We start from the raw sequence: 21,031 nt of genomic DNA on the forward strand, positions 1-21,031 counted from the left end.
GCACTCTCTTTAGCTCAGTGACCAGTGATGAGGTATTGAGAATTATATGTAAATAGTGAATCAACAATAGTGAATGAACTCATTTGTAACATGCACATTATTCGCAGGGCAAGTACAACCTTTCAGCAGACATCTCCACTGTTTACTGCCTGGAAGATGGATTTCTAGTGAATGACTTCCCGTCCCTGGAGATACTTATGCCGGATGCACAGGGCAAGATTTTCACGCTGATTATCCCACCGTCTGTAAGTTGCTTTTAAACCTCATGCTTATGGCTGATAAAGCTTAGTGCTGTATTTACCCAGCTTTAATGCGCACCCAAATCTTCATCATGCAGACAATTGTCATTGGTTAAATGTAAGCAACTAATGTGTGCACAGATCCAGTTTTCATAATAAAAAGATACAGATAAAAACTACAGGATTTACCTTCACAGAATGGAAATTTACTCACACCTGTGGTCCGTCGTATCTGTCAGACAGCTCTTTGAAGCTGTTGATGGGTTACATTATGTCCTTTGTGCAGCCCATTGCATTTGACATTCCGTGTTCTGATATTCTGCTCTTTGCAACCATTATGAACAGGATGGTGGCTCATGCTTCAACTAGCGTATTTACTCGAATCTAGGCCAGTGCCGATTCTAAATCGACCCCCCCCCCCCAAGTCTGACGTCAGAAAATAAAGCTTTCCTCGAATGTAGGCCGAACAACAAAGTGAGGGCAGTGTTCACAAAATCAAAACAGCATTTAATATGAGCATGCTGAGCCCACTCTACATCATCATCTCTGCTAGCCTCGTCGCTATAGCTCAGACCACAGATACGCTTGCAGACGCGGCCAAACTCACGACCATGGATGTGCAGACAGTGCAGCATGGCTCGCACGCATTGGAATGCGGCGGAATCTCGGTGAACAGCTTCTCTCTGTTATCGCGGGCTTATATTCCTTATCGCTGTCATCTACTCATTGTGGCACATGCAAAGGCATCTCCCGTTGCCCCCTCTAACGACGGACGTTTTTCTCGTAGGTGCTAAAGTGCTGCCCAACTTGAACATTTGACAATGCCTCTGCGACTAGCAGAACTTTTGTTTGAAAGTGGCGCTATAGTAGTGGCAACGCTTGTTTGGTGCCATTACAATAATGCGACGCCGCACGCCGACATGGCACAGGTCAAAACGGCGATGTCGCTCAGGAACTTCAATTGGCTACTGGCATGGCTAGTAGCGGCTGCGATACTGACTTTTTCAGATGGCACTAGCTGTGCACCATATTTATCACATTCAATTACAAACTGGCACATTTTTTAAAATCCTCGAATCTAAGCCTACCCTAGAGTTTGGTACACGATTATTTGAAAAAAAAAAAACTATCGCCCTAGAATCAAATAAGTACAGCAGTACGTCTTGCGATGCAGGCAAGTTTCTGGAATGACTACAACATGCGATGTGTTACTTGAAGCTTAGCGCTTTAAGCTTCTCTTCTTTTGAATGAGCATTCATAGTGAAAGTTGTGCATTCTTCTATAAAAGGTGCGTGTTTGACTCAAGTAAACACTGTAAGTTGTAGGTGTTACATTGCACATATCTTCAGCCAATTTGGTGTCACGATTAACAGAGCACCCGTGTGCGAAATGTGCTGCCTGTAAAACCCACGTTTAATGGAACATGCACATGCAGAAGGCACTGTTTGTCTAGCCATCCCCCTGTCTATTCCTGTAAGTGAAGTGTTGATACACTCAAGGTGAATATCTAAGTGAAGTCAGTCTGGTTGGCAAACTCTCCAGATTAGACTAATCACGTAAATTAAAACCAATGTAAGTTTATTAGCAGAACCTAACGTTTCACAGTCATTCTGACTCCTTCGTCATGGTGTTTTTGGGAAGTTGCAACAGCCTTGTATGGATCCAGTGCATGGCCCCTCTGATGACAGTTATTATGCTCATAGTACACGTCATTTGTCATCACCATGATCTTATTCCACATAGACTTTACACACTTTAGAGCGACCATTTTTAAGGCCCCTTTACAGCCACGTCACATCAACCTCATAAAAATCACAACTCCACTGCAAACTCATTACCACGAGCGTGGTGCTCTTTGGCCACACCTGGCCCTTTCGCCATTAAAGGGACACTAAAGGTTACCAGAAACTCAAGTTAAAGTGGTAGAGCTATGTTCTAGAACGTCTAAGGCGTCAATGTAATCGCGAACAGAGCTTTAGTAACCGAGAAATTGAGGTAAATGCATGACACGATTTGAGACACCCCAGCGACATTCCGGTACTAGCCCGATGACGAAAGCACTCCTCATAATTTGTGTTACTAATACTCAACTACTCGTATTAAAATATCATTTCATTCGATTATAAGACGGAAAAAAATGCTACTTGTCTACGTCTATTCGATTCTAAGAAAAAATAACATTTTGACATTACCCTTCAGTAATATGGGCGGTCGAAAGGTTTCGTTTTCGCTCGACTCTGCGCCGCGCACGCTTTGGAGTTTCAGTAGTTTCGTTATCGCGTCGTGATGTGCAAGTTCTGCTGGCTCGCGAAACTTTCATTTCGAACAAGCAGCGAGAATGCCACGTCCTTGTGATGTCGTGGGAAGCCCTCATTGCTTTCCCGCTCCGGAGAGCCGGTGTCGAGGCCGCCGTGGTAGTACGCAACGACGCCGGCAGCGCGAGCCCTCAGCAGCAGGTCGCGCTCGTCGGTGCTCAAATCGCTGAAGTTGGGCCCGCCCAACATCGCGAGCCAACCTGTCGTTGTCAGGGTCCATTGCGAAGAGCGTCGAAGTTTGCGTCATAGAATGAAGTACCAGCTTATGGTCGCGCGTTTCTCCTTCCGCTAGCCACCATACTCCCGCTTTCGCTCTGCTGTCGGCTCTGTCTTGGCTCTGTTTCTGGCTGCGCGTTCGCGTTTTGCGCAGAAAAGCCGTAGCGCCGTCTGCGGACGCCGTTCTACTCACCGATGGCGCAACGTCACTATGAGATCATGATGTCAGTACTCCTCGATAGGAGGGCGGGCGATTTGAACTGCGCTAGAGGTACGCGGACGCTTCTGAACGCATTTTCTCTCAAAATAAGTCTCTCCTTGGCACGAAACAAGCGTTTCGAGGTTTCTGGGATCGTATTTCAACAGTCCACGTTGACTTAATAGTAACCTTTAGTGTCCCTTTAAACATCAAACATTAATCATTTTGGGAGGCCAGCTTGTGAAGGACGTGAATGTAAGCAAGCATTGAAACTCTAGCTGACCAGTTTACTCTCACAGTGGTTGCCTGAATGTGCTGCGACTCAAGGCGCTGCTACTTTCACACTTTTGGCTAGGTTTCTAGAGTACGCAATCATAAAGTAGTGCTGTAAAAGTGTTATGTGTGCATATTCAATACCTAACAACTCCTACATTTGCCGTAACATTTTCGAATTCTGGCTCAATTTATGATTTTGCGAATGTCGAGTCTGGCTCTACAAAATATAAATCCTATTTGTGCAAGTCTCACCCGTCAGTCGCTGAAGATTCCATTATTGGCAATAGTAAAGCTGCTAAAAGAGTTGCCATGATCTATAAGCAATTTGTTCTTTGTCAATTCAAGTTTGCTGCTGCTTGTATGCTGCATCTAGAGGAGAAGTGCATGTGTAACCCTCAAAAGGCGTGTGCTCTGGACAAGTTTTAGAGAAATGCATGCTGCAATCGATTCCGGTTAATTACACATCAGTTACGTCGACCTTTTGCTTAATTCCAATGCACTGAGAAGTCCCAGTGAGAAATCGTGCATTGCTGTGGAAGGAAAACTTGTTCAGTTCGAATGCGAAAGCAGGGTCCTTCTATCCATTCCTTCTGGTCACGAAACTTCCCTGAAAGCTTCATGTAGGGACAGAAGGTGGCACCACACGCACTGGTGTAAAATAGAAGGCAAACGATCCGCCGTGCCAGATGGTTGGGATGCGCAAACATGCAAATGTTTCACCAGGAAAGGCGCCTCATTCACATTTATTTCAGCATGCTTACAGAGGGAACTTGTACCGGGAACTTGTGCCAAAATAATTTAGCTTCTAATGCGTGCTTAAATTATACACGGCAGCATTGTGTGATTGACGTGGCCCCCGACTAGCATTCCATGCACAAAAAGTTTCGGACAGCTGTCTCTATTTACACTATTACCCACTTAGATAAGTTACCCACTTAGATACTAGTAGGTTTAGTAAGTTAGTTATTAGTTGATTAGTTAAGTTGGTTCAGTTTAGTGAGTTATATTTGCTTAGTTATTTTAGTTAGGTAGTTTAGTTATATATACTCAAACAGCAACAGATACAAGGACACACAGACAGAAATACCACAGAAAAAGTACTGACCAGCTTAGTTATTAGTTACGTAATTTGTTAATTCATTCAGTTAGCTTATGGTTAATTATCTCAGCACTTGTTCTTTAGTATTTTTCTCTGTATGTCTTTGTATCAGTTGCACTGTTTGAGTATAGTTCAGAAGAGGAACCAACTAGCCCTCACCTAGATGGTATTAATACAAATTTAGTTATTAGTGTAGCAGGAATAATTAGTTTAGCTAAAGATTAGTTCAATGATGAGTTTGTTTAGTTATAGTATGGTTAATTGGTTATCTAGTTTGATTACCTTTAGTATTGTTAGTAATTAGTCCACTTTGCTAGTTGGTTAATTAATTATTTCTGTTAAATTAGTAATTCAAGTTTGTTACTCAGTTATATTTGGTTAAGTTATTTATTATTTCTTGTAGTTAGCTTCATTAATCAAGTTGTTAGGTAGCTTGGTTAGCTAATTTAGTTAGTTAATTATTTAGTTTCATTTGTTATTAGTTGCTTTAGTAAGTTAGCTTAGTGTTTAGTTAGTTCACTAATTCGTTTTGGTTTATTAACTTGTGTGATTTAGTTACTAGTTATTAATTAAATTAGTGTATTAGTTCAATTAAGTGTGTTACTGTAGTTTGTTATGTTAGTTATTATTTTGTTAAGTAAGTTAGGTTTGTTATTTAGCTATTATAGTTAGTTATTAACTAACTAGTTATTTAGGAATTAGTTTACTTAATTAGCAAGTTATGATAGTTTAGTAAGTTATTAGTTTGAATATAGGTAAGTTAACTTTACCTACTATTTAGATTAGTTAGGTTAGTTCAGTGTGTTATTAGTAAGTTTAGTTAGTGTAGCTAGCTAGCTTGTTGGTTGGTAATTCATGAATTAGCGTTGTTACTTGGTTGGTGTTGCTAAGCAGGTTAGTTATTTGGTTTACCGTATTTACTTGCATAATGATCGCCCTCATGTAATGATCGCACCCCTGAATTTTGTCATGAAAATTCGATCTTGTTTCTTTCCCGTTTAACGATTGCACCCCGAATTTGCTGCAGCGATATGTCGTGTGCCAAGTCTAGCTAATGATAATCATGCTTAGCATCTGTCGAATGCTGCACAAATGACTCTTCAAGACATACCAAGTGGTCTGCACGCACCAAGCATTATCAAGCCTATGCCCCATTTAATTCCTTTCATCACTTTCCACACTTCCATGAAAAAAAAAAGCTATTACCAAACTTACCTTGGATTTATTATTTGTAGGCTTTATAATGGTTGCGGTCAACAACAACAACAAAAAAGGCGCCTTTCGGTTCTTCTCGTCTGCACTCGTGGGCACGCAGAAAATATCGAGCAGCTATGATAGTAGCCACATTTACACTGATGCGTTAGAAGTGTACCCTACACCAACGCTTGTAACACAGCTAAGATATTCACCCACCCTTAGCGGAAACGTGCCATATTATGATAGTAGTGAAGACAAATGCCGCAATTTCCACAGCATGCACGTCATGTGTTTCTATGTCACTGGCAGCTAAGCACGCTCATCTCTGTTTCTGTCCCCTCAAAGTGGACATGGCTACGTTATTGCCGCAGACTTGCCGATAGTGACAATATTATTCATTACTGATATGGACGAAACTGTTTCAACGCGCGTTATGTACTCATGAGCAGAAAAAAAATCGCGTTCGGCGCGTTCGGCTTTCGCACTGTTCCAGCGGCAGCCGCCTGTTTGTTGACTTGTTGTCATTCCACAGCAAATGTGGGATGAACAAAAAATGTTTTCTTTTCGTAGGAAATTTATGCCACGTAATGATCGCACCCCTGAATTTGCGTCAATTCTTTTGACAAAGAAGTGTGATCATTATACGAGTAAATACGGTAGATAGTTCAGTTCAGCATTAATGAGTTTAGTTAGCTTAGTTTTTTATTAGTAATGGAATTGGCATAGCTAATCAGCAAGTATAGTTCTTGATTATTTAATTAGGTTGGCAGCTTAGTAATTTAGGTTAGTTAGGTGCCCTTGCAACTGGACCGGCACGCAGGCACACAAAAAATGCTAAACATTTTGTCGCTATCATGAAACAAGCTGTCACTACATGGAGAGAGATGTGCTGTGCAATAACTGAAACCTGAGCAGCGGAATACAGCAATGCAGGCCTTTTACGTGTAATTACATAAATATGCCACATGCACTCGCTCTGTAGCCAGTTTCTAACGATGGAGTAGTCCTGAGTGTACTTTTTGAATTCTGAATTATGCCACTGTTATAAACGCAGATGAACATGGAAATGAAGTAATCCATTGCATTTGTTCTGAAATCGTTCGCATTGAAATATTTAAACACTGTACAGTAAAGGGGGAGCGATTTGCACATTGTGCTGACAATGTTTACACACCGATAATGGCAGTTGACCCTTGTGGAAAAGCAGGAGCACATGCAAGAACGCCTGTGGAGTTTGTATGGTGTCCGCTTCGACATTGTCTTATTGTGCCAGCACCGTGGTGTGTCCACAGCGGGCGCTATATGAAACGCTCCCATAGCATTACACAGGAGTTTCGTGACCGGGAGAAAAATATGGCAGGGCCTTGGTGAAAGCATGCCGCCTGGGCCAATTTGACTTCACCTGGCAACCCTCATACGCTCATAACGGTTAAACCACAGTAAATTGAGCAGATGGCAGGACTGCTTTTGTCTCTTTTGAGGGTGTTTGGGACAGTGTGGAGGTTTGTGGGCCACTCTCTGACGACAACACTGTCGGCAACGCAACAGTCCAACGCTGAGGCAGTGTTTGATGCTGGCATGCTGGTTGAGTAGTGCCTGAAGAGGAAGAAGCAAAAGAACATTACAGACTAGTTCAAGTCATAAAAAAAGATTTGAATTCGTTCAGTTTGCCATCGTTTGTTAATTTGATCTTTTACATAATTCGACCAAACCTTGTAGTCTTGCAAGGGTCAAATTAACGCGAGTCGACTGTATTCATCCCTCACCCTTGTGGTATTGTGTCCCCTGGGTTTCAGGAAATGGCAGATCGGATACTTGCAAAGCATCCCTTTTTCTTTTATTTTTCTCTTTAGAGCGCAGCTCTATGGTGCCCATTCCTGTGTTTCATGTCGCTGCCGTGCCTTGCCGTTGTGCCTCGCCCTAACCAGCTCCGTAGCTGGGGCCAATGCGCTGCTCTAGTTGCGCGCACTCCTGGCGGCATCTCTCGCGCATGGCATAAGCCTTACTCTCCTCACTCCTCCAATGCCACCCCTGTGCAGCGGCAATCAGAGCGCCGGCTTGGTGGCGGCTGATCTCAATGATGTGCTGCTGATGTTCACCACTGCGTGTACCCCTCCCCCCTCCGTGGTGGCGACTGCGAGAAAGTGCGCTGTGTTCTCCGGTTGCCGAAGCGCCAGCTCGCTATCAGCAGATCATGGTGTGCGCTTCCCAAGCCGAAACGCAGAGCCACCTTCAGTTGACTCGCTAGCAGCGTCAGTTGCTGTCATCTCTCTGCCGCGCAGCGTTCCTATGCACCTACACACACACTATAGAACATCTACTGTGCTACTGCCCATCTTTTCAAAACGAAAGATGTGACCTCTGCACAGCTCTCAATCAGCTAGATAGAACACCGTTCACCTTGAAGAAGATCTTGGGACGATGGCCTCGTATATTGCAGCTACAAAAGGCCACAAAAGCTCTGCTGCGATATTTGAAAGCCACTGGATTGAGTCAGCGTCTGTGATCCGGACTGAGTGACCGCGCGATATACCCAGTAGACTTTCTCTTCTTCTTTTAATCTTTCCGTCCCCTTTTCCCTTTCCCCTGTGTAGGGTAGCCAACCGGGCTCAGTCCTGGTTAACCTCCCTACCTTTCCTTTATCATTTGCTCTCTACTCTCTCTACACACACACTGCCACCCACGACCTCCCGATAAGCGAGGCAGTTCCACCAAGCTGTGCTCCATTTGCGGCAGCTGGTGTGAAATGTTGCGCACGAGACGGATTGTCCGCGGCTCACAGACGGTTTTTATGTATTATAGTATAATCTGTCTGCCTATATATAAATAGTTTATTCTCAGCCAGTTCTTTCTGAGCCATGAGCGAGGCAACCGGTGGAAGTCCTTCGTCTGCTGCTGCTGCTAAATGAGCTGCCCGAGCAGAGACCCAGCACCGTTGCCGCCAGAATCCAGAGGTGTGCTACACCGAAGCAGGCATTGGTGCAGCAAATCGAGCATATATCCATCTATTTCTCCGACCACAAAGCTTCTTTCGGGACATTCAAGAACTGGGAGTGGAGTGTTTCTTGAAGGAATATGTGTGAAGAATAAAAAGTTGTCTGTAGCTGTACATGCATGTCTTGCTCGAATTCTTTCCCTCAATGTATTGAAAAGCTGAAACAGCTGAAGGGCTGTGCTCAAATTTTGCACTAGGAAGTAACGTAATCGTCGGCAATATTTTGTTATTACGTAGGTCTACTTTCAAGAGGTCGCATTAAAGCGGGGTGACCACGGTTGTTACAAGCTTGCAGTCGCTCCGTCACCATCGGGTGAGTATTTTCTAGGCCTCAGCAGTTTAGCTGCCATGGTGTAGCAGTGCCAAAAGATGCAAATGCTTCGTTACGAGCAATCGCGTTTTAACCACCAACATCTCCTTTGCAGGCATTATGATTGGCTTTGCTGTTGTCCGAGGGCTGACCACGGTATTTGATTTGGGCAACAGGCGCGTTGGATTCGCACCCCTCCTCTGCAATGCGAACGACGTGATAGTCAAGTATGCTGACAAGAACTATGCAGGTACTTTCCATGCTACTTGTGATCAGACGCAATTCACTCTTCTTGCCAAAGCCCAAGGTCATCAATGCACAGCAACATATTTTATGTTATATTATGGATAGGGTTCTGGCCATCATTTACCCCATCATTTGATTTCTTTATAAAGAACCCCTCACCGGATTTTGGCATTGCAAACAGGCAAGTATGGTGCGTAGATCATACAGTGACATTGCAATTTCAAAGTTTTACTGACTTGCATCACAAGAACAGCAGGAAATTCAAACTAAAGCTAGTTTAATAATGAACAAGGATTTCATTGAATTCTGATGAATCTAAAGAACCCTAGTCTGAAACATTGAAAACTACTTTAAAATTTGTGATGCTATACTAAATGTATTGGTGCTGCTGTTTAGACAATAAATTAAGAAAGGGAACTTTCGCTCTTCATTATTGCCATTACTAACAAATTATTTCCTGCCAAATGAATGGAAATCGAGTCTTTAAAAGATAATACACAAGTCTGCTGACTTGGCACTGTCTCTTCGGTGTCCCCCCGACATTTCTTGTGTAACAGATGTGCCTGCTGTAGTAGGAATTTGTTCTTAGCATTTTCAATATATATAGGTCATGTAGGTGTCATGTGCATACCATATTTACTCAAATAAAAGTGGTGGTTTCTGTGCTGCCATGAAACCACAATATAAGGCGAGATTTGTGCTGCCGTAAAGTCAAGCCTCAAGGTGAAATTTGCACGTAACCTGCTCTGATCATGCCGATTATTCGGTATTTCATGATATTCCTGCCGAGTTTTACTAATCTGTTGGCTGCTCGATATTGCCTTGTATTAGTGAGCGTACCCAATATTTTTCTTAAGCCTTCTACTGCACCCATGCCTTATAGTCGTGACCACCTTATAATCGAATAAATACGGTAATTATGTTGAAATTGCAGGCGCGAGATCTGAAAAGCAATGCCAAAGCAATTGCCAGGCTCTCTTTATCTTACCTGTTTCTAGATTTGCATAGAAATGACATAATAGTGCAGCTTAGACCACTTGTAAAATATGCAGAACTGGCTATAACGCAGCCTTTTGTGACTCCCATTTACCTTCCCACAGAACTCCATGTATGCATACCTATTGTAATGCAAGCCTACGAGACAAAATACCAGTTCTAATGCGGCTTCCGTGGGATTCCCCTGCGGAAACTGCATTATTTCGCTACGACAGAAAAGCGTAGTAGCGAACGCGCACTTCTCAAGGAGCGCAACAGCAGAAGGGGGCGGAGACGGTACGAGCGACGAGCGATGAGGGAGATGCAGTTATGAGCAACGAAGTGCAATTTGTTTTCTAAGGTGCAAGGGACGAACGCCCATTGAAATCCACAGGGAAATGCAGTCCACATATATCGGGAAAGGTGTCCCGCTTTAAGAAGTGTGAGGCGGTGGTGTTGTGAGTTTCCCAAAAGGCCGTGAAGACCTGCATGGCAATGAGCGTTCGGGGAGGCCGCGTGCGTCGCCGGCTGACGACACAGGGGCATCTGAAATTTAGTGCTGCGATGGGACAGATGGGGTCCAAACCGGTGTGGGGACTATGTGGGAAAATAGTGTAAGGTACGTAGAATAGTACGTATATATGTAACTACCAGTATGTACGTATCTTATTTTGGCTGATAAAAGATAGGGGCAAAGACTTTCTGATTTGCCCTCCTTCATGTTTCGCCTGTGTGCATTCTTTAAAAAGAAATGTTCTTTTGGTTTAGTGTAGTGCCGTTTACAGGGCAGATATTCGCAGCTACGGCGACTTATGCTATAAGCAGTCTGTGCTGTATCACTCTAGGGATGGAAAATTTCGAGAAATCTCGAGCGAGAGGAAGAAGGAAGACATTCTTTCTCCACTTTTTTTTTGTCTGCAAGATGCTTCGAGAAAAATTGAAAGTCCAATAAAAATAGCTTATGTTTATTATTCCGGCAATAAAAAAATAATTATCCTTGGAACGCGAAGGTAGTGGAATGAACACCTTGTCCTCTTCTACGAAAGATTGCTCATCTGATAACTGAGAAAAAGGTCACCGAGTGTCCGAGTCACTCTCACATTAGAATCGATTGCGGCTGCTTCCACATTCAAATTAGAGGTGTACGAATAGTGATTTTTGAGACCGAATGGAATATTGAATAGTTTTTAAATAATGAACAGCCATTCTCACAATCAGTACAAAACGATGTTCAAGTCCTAGTATTCTTAAAGTTGGCACATTTCTGTCATTACATAGTACATTATGAAGCGTTGTTCCTTAAAAGCGCAAATCGAGCATTAGGAGCAAGCATGTAGTTTCTTCTCATGTACAGGACTCCTCAGAGAGTGCAAATGAAGAAAATTAAATTATGGGGTTTAACGTGCCGAAACCACTTTCTGATTATGAGGCACGCCGTGGTGGAGGACTCCGGAAATTTCGACCACCTGGGGTTCTTTAACGTGCACCTAAATCTAAGTACACGGGTGTTTTCGAATTTCGCCCCCATCGAAATGCGGCCACCGTGACCGGGATTCGATCCCGCGACCTCGTGCTCAGCAGCCCAACACCATAGCCACTGAGCTGAGAGTGCAAATGAGCGCTTTTAAAGTATGGCTACCTAAGCGGCGCAGCCTGCTCCACTATGCAAGTTCTCATGTTTTATGTCCATTCTGTGCCCGTGCGGCTGAAAATTTACCGTAATTTTGTACCAATTTTATGTTTAATGGAGCACAGTTGACGTTTTGAGATATCCGAAAGATATTTGCATTTATGAATGCTGACTATTCGATTTGTTATTTGAAAGTTTCAAATATTTGCACACTTATAATTCAAATTTGATTGTACGTAGGTGAGTTTTCAAGCATGCTTGCTTGGGAGACTGTGGTGAAGCTTTTGGTGAACGTTTTCATGCAAAAACCAGTTTCATTCAGAAACGGCAGATGGCAAAGGTTCTGTGGCAGCCTTAAAGGAATAGGCGTCAGCAGCTGATCAGTTCACGGTTCCGCAGGTTTCGCAGAGTCAAAGACACTAGTCCTGAACGAAAACCCAGAGGGCGTCCTGTATTCTGCTATGTTTGAAAGTTGTTCTACATTTTCAAAACAAAACCGAAAGCATATAATGAAGACCCTCGAAAAACTGTGCTGCCGTTTTCCTGTTGTTGCTGTCGTCGCATTTAGGATTGTAGACTGCACGGCAGAGAATGGAAAGTATAACTGAATGTGAAAATTATGAATGTTTTTTTTTTCTTTTCAACTTTTTCTGTGCTGAAGAAAGAAAAAAAGAACAAGAAAAACGTTTTTCCCCCAATCTTTCTGTATTTATTCCCGGTCCTTACATTTCTAATCGCAACGCGCTAAAATCTGTGCGATGCAAAGTGCATGAATGATTTGTGCACACATTTGCGGGAGTGATAATTGTGATAAAAAGAGTGATGATGAACGCCCAACAGCAACCGAACCACGGAGATATCAGCCATGCATGAACCTTTGAACTCTTTTCTGGTCCAGTTATTCCTGTAGGAATTGTAGTGTGTTGCGTGAAATATTTGGCATCGAGAAGAACAAACAAACAAAACTATTTTAAAGAATGTAAGTGTCAGCAATGCCAGTTACATAATTTCTCGACTTCGTGCTGATGAATATGCTCTCATTGAACTTTCACAAGTGTATGTGTTGCATCGTGCAGAGGTTAGGCCTATATCTTCTGTTTTTGGAGTCTCCAAGTAATCTCTGGTGACATTTCACGCCATTACTATTGTGAATTGAGAAATCTGAAGAACCACGCGCTGCTTACAACACAATTTACGTTTTTGGCAGTTCGTGACAAAAAAACCTTCGATTCATTGCCAAGAACTCCAGCAGCTTTTATCATTAAGATGCATGTAACATAGAATTATTACTTCAATGAGAAAAATTGCACCAGAAAAGTTTAAGAAACCAAGTACAGCTGAATCTGGGTAGAACTGTAGGATTCCGACAGCAAGAAACTTTTTTAAATTGCAATTTCATTAAATTGAGGTTTCTATGTCCTGGCAGTAAAAATTACTCTACAGCTTCTTAGAACAGTCCTGCTGGATCATGCTTTGTCAGTAAGCGCATACAAACAGAAATCTGTAGGAACTTTTTAATTATGAAATCAAAAGCACTGGCCCAGGTTGTAGAGATTGCTTCGGAAAAAGAAAAAAAAAAGGGAATGTTCATAACAAACTCTACTGGCAAGAAAGTTCAAAGAAAAAGTTATAAAAAATTACATTGCAAAGGTGACTGCATGATCGGCGCGTTGAACATCGATGGAGACATTTGTTAAAGTCAATATTCTGTTTTTTCTGCACTACAGAACAGGGTACTGAATCAGAAGTGAAAACCAGAACGTTTCAATTTATTTCACTCCGGAGTGAAACCAAAAGGAAAATAAAACTGTTTTTGGTTCAGGTCGGCCACCCCTTCTGGAGCTTTCAGTCCATGCATTGCCTGCACTTGTGGCTCAAGTATGCTTACCTCATTTGTAAATACAAACTATCGTCCTGTGATTTTAAATGTAGCAGCACCATTAGTATGATTTTCAGTATATGGCATTGCGTCGGTGTTTAATGCGACAATATTTGCATCGTATCCAACGCATGGGCTCGCCAGACTGTGATGTGTGCAAAGCAATTGAAGTGGAGCAGATATAATCGTAGCAATAATCAATCAATCAATCATTTATTTACCATGCCCAGGAACAACCATGAGATGCATATATTAAAAAAAGGGAGGGGGAATAAACAGCAGGGGAATATAAGTTTTAAAAAATGAATAAAGAGAACAATTTTAAAAAGAAAAATGTGCATAAAGGAAGGTACAAAGTCAAAATAAAAGAAAAAGGAGGAGAAGAAGGAGAAAGGAGAAGTATGTAAAACTATGACAGAATAACTCAAAGCTCGGAAAAGAGCAGTGACAGTGAGTTATCAAGAATGTCAAGATCATGAAAATAAGAATTATAAGGGCCCTGTATTCTGTGGATGGTTGAGTGCCGGTGACAACAGGCAGGAACGTGGAAAGGTCCATGTTCTCTGGTGATCTTGCGCGGCGTACGAAACATGATACAACTGAGGAGTTCGGGGCTGGTGAGGACACCATGAAGGAGTTTGAAAAGAAACAGAAGGTCAGCACGATTACTTTTGTAGTGAAGTAAGGGCAATGACAATAATCCAACAGTGATAATAATAATAATAATCCCACTTCTGACTCCATATCACATGGCATTACTGTCAGGCCGTGCTGGCAGTCGACGAAGGTGTGGAGCATGCGAGACTACAAGCACACCTCTTTGACAACCAAATGTTGAGTGTTTTATTCTTCATGCGCTCCATAACTCGTGCCCAGAGGGCAGCACTTGTCAGCTGATACGTGGCGACCACTGCAGCTTTCTTCTAAAGTTCTCTCATTCAAGGATGCTTGCTGACCATCTGAAGGCAAAATATATTCATCTACTGCACTAAAATCGTCTTCCAGTTTGCTGAACTCGCGGGAATTTCACCTATAAATTATGTGCAGAAAATGCCGCCATGATGTCTGTGTGAAAATCCCTTCAAACATGGCAGAAGGAAAAAAAGAAGTGCTGCCCTAGTCTGGCGACATTGTGAAGTGCATTTAGTAGTTAAGGAATTTCCAGAGAGCCGGTGCAACCAACCCAAATACTAATCAGCAAAAGCGAGCACGTGCATGTATCGGGAGATTCCTGAAATATGACTGGAACAGGTGTTTTCGTGTATCGGAAGAGGCACATGACCTCAAAGATTTAACAGTACTGCTAGAGAGAATGTGGCCATCTTTGTTAGGGCAACCTAAACTCGCGGACAACTTTCTGTGGCAATGAAGGGAAAGCTACGGAGGCAAAGTGCACACAAGTGGGAGCGCTTCTGAAAAGGATCCTGCGTTTTCATCCACATTAGTTTAAGCTGGGGAAGAGAAAACATAGACACCTTATTAGCAACAGCTAAATAAGATAAAAGACACCTCTGAATGTAACATTTTACTTATTTTGTGGCCTTTCCCTTCCGCATCTGGGCAACCACGAAACCTTTGCACGTGAAACTGCATCGACTCAGCGTCTGTTCCGAGCAACCAAAAGCACTGTCATGAGCTGCTGGACTACTTGGCACCGTAACACATGTGCAGCAGTCACGCGCCCGTAGCTTTCCCTTCATTGCCACAGGAAGTTGTCCGCGAGTATAGATTTGTGGGAAAGCCTTGCTTACGATAGTTTCGCATATCATTTGTTTGTTTATGAACATGCAAACATTGTTTGGCAGCAGACATTGTTTGGGATAGCATCGGGCTTAGTGAGATTAGAAGAACTGGTGAGGCCTATACGTTGCTGAATAGTAGCCGTGTCCTCTGCTATAGAGGTCTCCCTGATAAGAAGCAATACGGAGTAGGATTCTTAATCCATAAGGACATAGCGGGCAACATTGAGGAATTCTACAGCATTAATGAGAGGGTAGCAGTAATCGTAATCAAACTTAATAAGAGGTATAAATTAAATATAGTACAAACCTACGCTCCAACATCTAGTCACGACGATGAGGAAGTAGATCAGTTTTATGAAGATGTTGAATTAGCGACGAGAAAGTGCAAACTCGGTATACAGTATTAGAGTTGTCAGACAATCTTGCCACTGCCACCATTTGTAAGGGTTGAAGGTCATAGAGAGGAACTTGGTAGGAACTAGGTGTACAGGGTTTATTTACAGTATTTACATTTTAAACAAGAGATACATCGACAGTCTAGCGTGCCTCCCAAATGGAGCACGCAAGGCGCAGCATACAGCAAACGAGCACACAGCTCACGAGTACGATCACAGAGCACCCTCTAGCAGCCGACAACAGCTGCTTATAAACAGTTCGTGTTCCCTAGATGAGGGAAAAAACGTCAGTTCACCGCCGATTCGCAGCGTCAAACGTCAACGCAGTCAACCCGCCGGTTGTCCATTATCTTGAGTCTTGAAAGGCATGTCGGTTCCCTTAGCTGACCCCCGCAGCGCGGCCGCTGGTTGCCCATTGTTTTGCGCCTCGAAATTCCAGAGCTGCCTTTCTCCTGTAGTCGTCACGAGTGTCAGCAGACTGTGACGAATACTGGGGCCCACATACCGCAGAGCACCCTTTTGTTAGGGGAGCTCTTCTTGCTGCCGAGAGAGACCATGAAGACCCGGCAAATCAACCGACAATACGTTGGGCGCCAAACGTGGCTTGCCCTGCTGCCGTCACCGATTCTCCGAACGAGGCACATGGTGGATTAATGCCGCCGTAGTCCGCAGTTCTCTGAAGGAAGTTCATGGTCGGTTAGCGCTGTCGTCCTCGCTGGTTCTCCGAAGGGCGCCACCACCACGGGTCGATCGAAGCACGTGCAGCGGGCTGAAATAGTTTTGCAGAGCAGTACCCCTGCAGGCCGATCCTAACAACAGTAGTAATGGGTGACTTCAATGCAAAGTGGGGAAAAAGCAGGCGGGTGAACAGGCAATTGGCAACTACAGTGTCGATTCTAGGGACGTTAGAGGAGAGGTACTGGTAAAATTTGCAGAAAGGAGTAAGCTGAGAATAATGAACACCTTTTTCAGGAAGCGTAGCAGCAGAAAGTGGACCTGGAAAAGGCCTAATGGTGAAACAAGGAATGAAATTGATTTCATACTTTCCGCCAATACCAGCATAGTGCAGGATGTAGAAGTGATAGGTAGGGTAAAGTGCAATGATCATAGGTTAGTGAGGGCTAGGATTCACCTAAATTTTAAGAGAGAAAGAGTAAAACTGGTCAAGAAAAAACAGGTCAGCTTAGAGGCAGTAAGGGTAAAAGCACACAAATTTAGGCTGTTACTTGCAAACAAATTTGCAGCCTTAGAACAGAGAGATAATGATGATGACATAGAGGTAATGAATGAAACTGTAACGAAGCTGGCTTCCGAGGCAGCATCTGAAGTGGGAGGCAAGGCACCAAGGCAACCAGCAAGCAAGCTCTCCCAAATAACAAAGGACCTAATAAAGAAACGATAAAGAATGAAAGTGTCCAACTCAAGAAATAAGATAATATTCGCGGAACTGTCAAAACTGATCAACAAAGCGAAAATAAGTGATATTGTCACGTGGTGGTGACGTTGAAGAACACAGTAGCAATAGTGTGAACGACAAAACTAACTTTTATTGGGCGAACCTGTGCCCACAAAACAGGCTACACATATAGCACAACGATAGCGGCGAACTCTGTCGGCGATCGTCGAAAATCTGATCAGCGGGTCAAGCGCGTCTGCTTTTATAGATCGGTCGTCGAATGTTCCAGATTAACCGCTGGGACCCGCGTGTCTTCCACAAAGTTCTACACTATTCGCGTCGTGCATAGATGCAATCAGATTACGCAAGTTGCGGTGAAAGACGGTGGACGGAACCATCGATAACATTCCAGAAACTTCTTTTACATGCAGGCGCGTCCTGCGCTGTGCAATAACATTTGTTAGGCGGCGAAACGTGGTCGCCCGATAAAGTTAAGTACATGTGTCAATATTCGAAATTATAACGTGAGAAAGACTGTGGAAGCCATAAAGAATGGACGGAGCCTGAAATCAGTGAGAAGGAAACTTGGCATAGGACAAACCAAGATGTATGCACTGAAAGATGAGCAGGGTAATATCATCAGCAATCTCGAAGGTATAATAAATGCAGCGGAAGAATTCTATACTGACCTGTACAGTACCCAGAGGACTCGGTAGAACTCCATTCGAAATGATAATGAACAGGATACAGAAACTCCTATAACTAGAGATGAGGTCAGATGGGCCTTGCAAGACATGAAACGGAAAAAAGCAGCAGGAGAAGATGGAATAACAGTCGATTTAATCAAAGATGGAGGAGACGTGATGCTTGAAAAACTGGCGGCTCTCTGTACGAAATGTCTATCAACTGCAAGGGTCCGACAAAACTGGAAGAATGCAAATATTATACTAATCCACAAAAAGGGAGACACTAAAGAAGTGAAAAATTATAGGCCTATTAGCTTACTACCACTATTATATACAGAATTTACCAAAATAATCACCAATAAAATAAGGGCAATACTGGACTTTAGTCAACCAAGGGAACAGGCAGGCTTCAGGAAGGGATCCTCCACAATGGATCACATCCACGTCATTAATTGGTTTATCGAGAAATCCTCAGAGTACAATAAGCCTCTCTATATGGCTTTCATAGATTACGAAAAAGCATTTGATTCAGTCGAGACACCAGCAGTCATAAAGGCATTGTGTAATCAAGGAGTACAGACCACTTACGTAAATACCTTGGAAAATATCTACAGAGATTTCACAGCCACCTTAATTCTTCTCAAGAAAAGTAGGAAGATACCTATAAAGAAAGGAGTCAGACAAGGAGACACAATCTCTCCAATGCTATTCACTGCGTGCTTGGAAGAAATATTCAAGCTATAAAACTGAGAAGGTTTAGGAGTAAGGATTGATGGCGAATACCTCAGCAACCTTCGGTTTGCCGATGACATTGTTCTATTCAGCAACACAGCAGGTGAGTTACAACAAATGATTGAGGACCTTAACAGCGAGAGTGTAAGAGTGGGGCTGAAGATTAATATGCAGAAGACAAAGATAATGATGAATAGCCAGACGAGGGAACAATTCAGGATTTCCAATCGGCCTCTAGAGTCTGTGAAGGAGTGCGTTTACCTAGGTCAAGTAATCACAGGGAACCCTGACCATGAGAAGGAAATTCACAGAAGAACAAAAATGAGTTGGATCGCATACGGCAGACATTGTGAGCTCCTGACTGGAAGCTTACTGTTATCATTGAAAAGGAAGGTATACAATCAATGCATTTTACTGGTGCTGACATATGCGGCAGAATTGGAGACTGACAAAGAAGCTTGAGAACAAGTTAAGGACTGAAAGAGCGATGGAACGTAGATTTCTAGGCATAACTTTAAGAGACAGAAAGAGAGCGGTTTGAATCAGAGAGCAAACGGGTATAGACAACATTCTAATTTACATGAAAACAAAGAAATGGCGCTGGGCAGGACATGTAATGCGTAGAGTAGATAACCGTTGGACCATTATGGTGACAGAATGGGTACCAAGAGAAGGGAAGCGCAGTAGAGGACGACAGAAGACTAGGTGGTGTGACGAAATTAGGAAATTTGCGGATGCTAGTTGGAATCGGTTGGTGCAGGACAGGGGTACTTGGAGATCGCGGGGAGAGGCTTTCGTCCTGCAGTGGACGTAAAATAGGCTGGTGATGATGATGATGAACATGCAAATAGACAATGTGTTACTCCGTCTCTTCCAGGCCACTCATGCGTCTGGGAGCTCCCGACAATGGGTCCCAAGACTTGGACCGTCTTTGTCTACATCATCGTCTTCATATGCATCATGTGTGCCATGCCAGTTGTCATCGTAGGGCTATTGTGGCTTAAACGTAGGATACGTATTTACAGGTCCAGGGGATCTTCCGATGGAGTGGGGCTTATCAACATTTAGCCACAGTATGTTTGGCATTTATTTTTCTTTCTTTTTTGATGGGCACTTAATCTTGTCTGGCCAGTGCCAATGTTTTATTGTTCACTAGTTGCATCTTTTACAATTTTTACCTTTGCACACCTTTATTTGTTGCTGCTTTTAACCTCAATTTTACCTGGACGTATTTTCATACATTTACATTGTGACTAGGAACGCATTTTGTACTGCAATAAAGGTGGTCTGTTACATTCTGTGTTGTTCAGCTTGCATATATCCCTGGAAAGGGCCTCCACCAGGTGTGGATGTTGCAGAGAGACAAGTGCGGTGTGCAGACCGCATGGTGATGTCTTCATCTCCAAAGTATTATGCAGCTGTAAACTGAGAACAGCTGAAAATTCGAACAAAATCCCATGCACCCTTCTTTTCAGGAAGCCAGTCTCGCTACCTTCACAGACGACGTCACCTGCAGCGTGCAGGTAGCCAGCAATAGCACAAGGAACTCTGGGATTTCCGTGAAATCCAGAGGGAACAAAATTTGCATAGATGAGCTACACAGCAAGAAGAAGAAGAAGGGAAAAAAAACTAGCCCCAGCTTAGCAATGCCAGTTCTCTCGAGTCTGTAATTGCATACTTGGAATGTGGCAATTGTGACGTCTCGACAGCTGAGCGCACATGCATTGCAGGCGAGCTTGTACGCCCATTCATTGAAGTGACTTTTCTATAGTACTCCGTGTCTTTGACAAAATTGAGATTCTGTGCACACTGGGATGGCGTATGCTCAAAGCACCTCGAGTTTTCCTTTAGGTACCTCCAGACACCGACATTCCTGTGCTGAGCAATGTAACCCACTGAGAGATTGTCCACATAATAAATTGCTTTGCCTACGTCTATGAAACAGAATCTGTTAACCTGCCAAAAGGAAAGGCATGAATGGCTGGAAATTGATAAGCTCCTTCATGGAGTTGCTCCATGCATCAAACTGGTGCCTCCGTGCAACAACCACAGTGCTCCTGTAGCAGAATTGTTCAAAACACTTGCGACCTGCATCCGTCTTGCTTCCCGTAGACTTCATTAACCATTGTTAACCCTGTATATTGAATAGAATTGGATGTCCTATAAATCTAAAGCTAAATGTGGAATGAACAGCAAGGACTATTCGAGTTGTAGTATTTTGAAGTTTAGAATATTTGCACATCCTATCTTTCGTGAAACAATTCCTCCGCTTTGCAGATGAATGCAGAACTGATTTGCCACAATTATGTTTGTGGCATCATGGAGATTACTGCATAAGTTGACAGGCATAGATAGAGCCTAGCAAGTGTGTTCAGATAACAGATTTGCTGTTATGACTTCCCGCATGTATGCATAGAAATTTCAGTGTCTGTAACAGTGGTAATATTTTTAAACATTTAAGGCCACTGGATGCAGCGATCAAAATGCCACCATCACGTTTGACA

General features: G+C 43.2%; 1 protein-coding gene across 2 annotated transcripts in view; it reads left to right on the forward strand.

Annotated features, from left to right (window-relative positions):
- The window catches only part of LOC142583285 (beta-secretase-like), a 41,106-nt gene extending 21,281 nt beyond the window's left edge, over nt 1-19,825 (forward strand). For both annotated transcript variants that reach the window (XM_075693692.1, XM_075693693.1), the window contains exons 8-11: nt 108-245; nt 8,774-8,849; nt 8,962-9,096; nt 19,405-19,825. In XM_075693692.1, coding sequence (XP_075549807.1) covers nt 108-245; nt 8,774-8,849; nt 8,962-9,096; nt 19,405-19,595 — 540 coding nt within the window. In that variant the 3' untranslated portion in view covers nt 19,596-19,825. The remainder of the gene's footprint in view (nt 1-107; nt 246-8,773; nt 8,850-8,961; nt 9,097-19,404) is intronic.
- Nucleotides 19,826-21,031: the final 1,206 nt, after the last annotated feature.

This window comes from Dermacentor variabilis, chromosome 5 (genome assembly GCF_050947875.1).
Source record: "Dermacentor variabilis isolate Ectoservices chromosome 5, ASM5094787v1, whole genome shotgun sequence".
NCBI lineage: Eukaryota > Metazoa > Arthropoda > Arachnida > Ixodida > Ixodidae > Dermacentor > Dermacentor variabilis.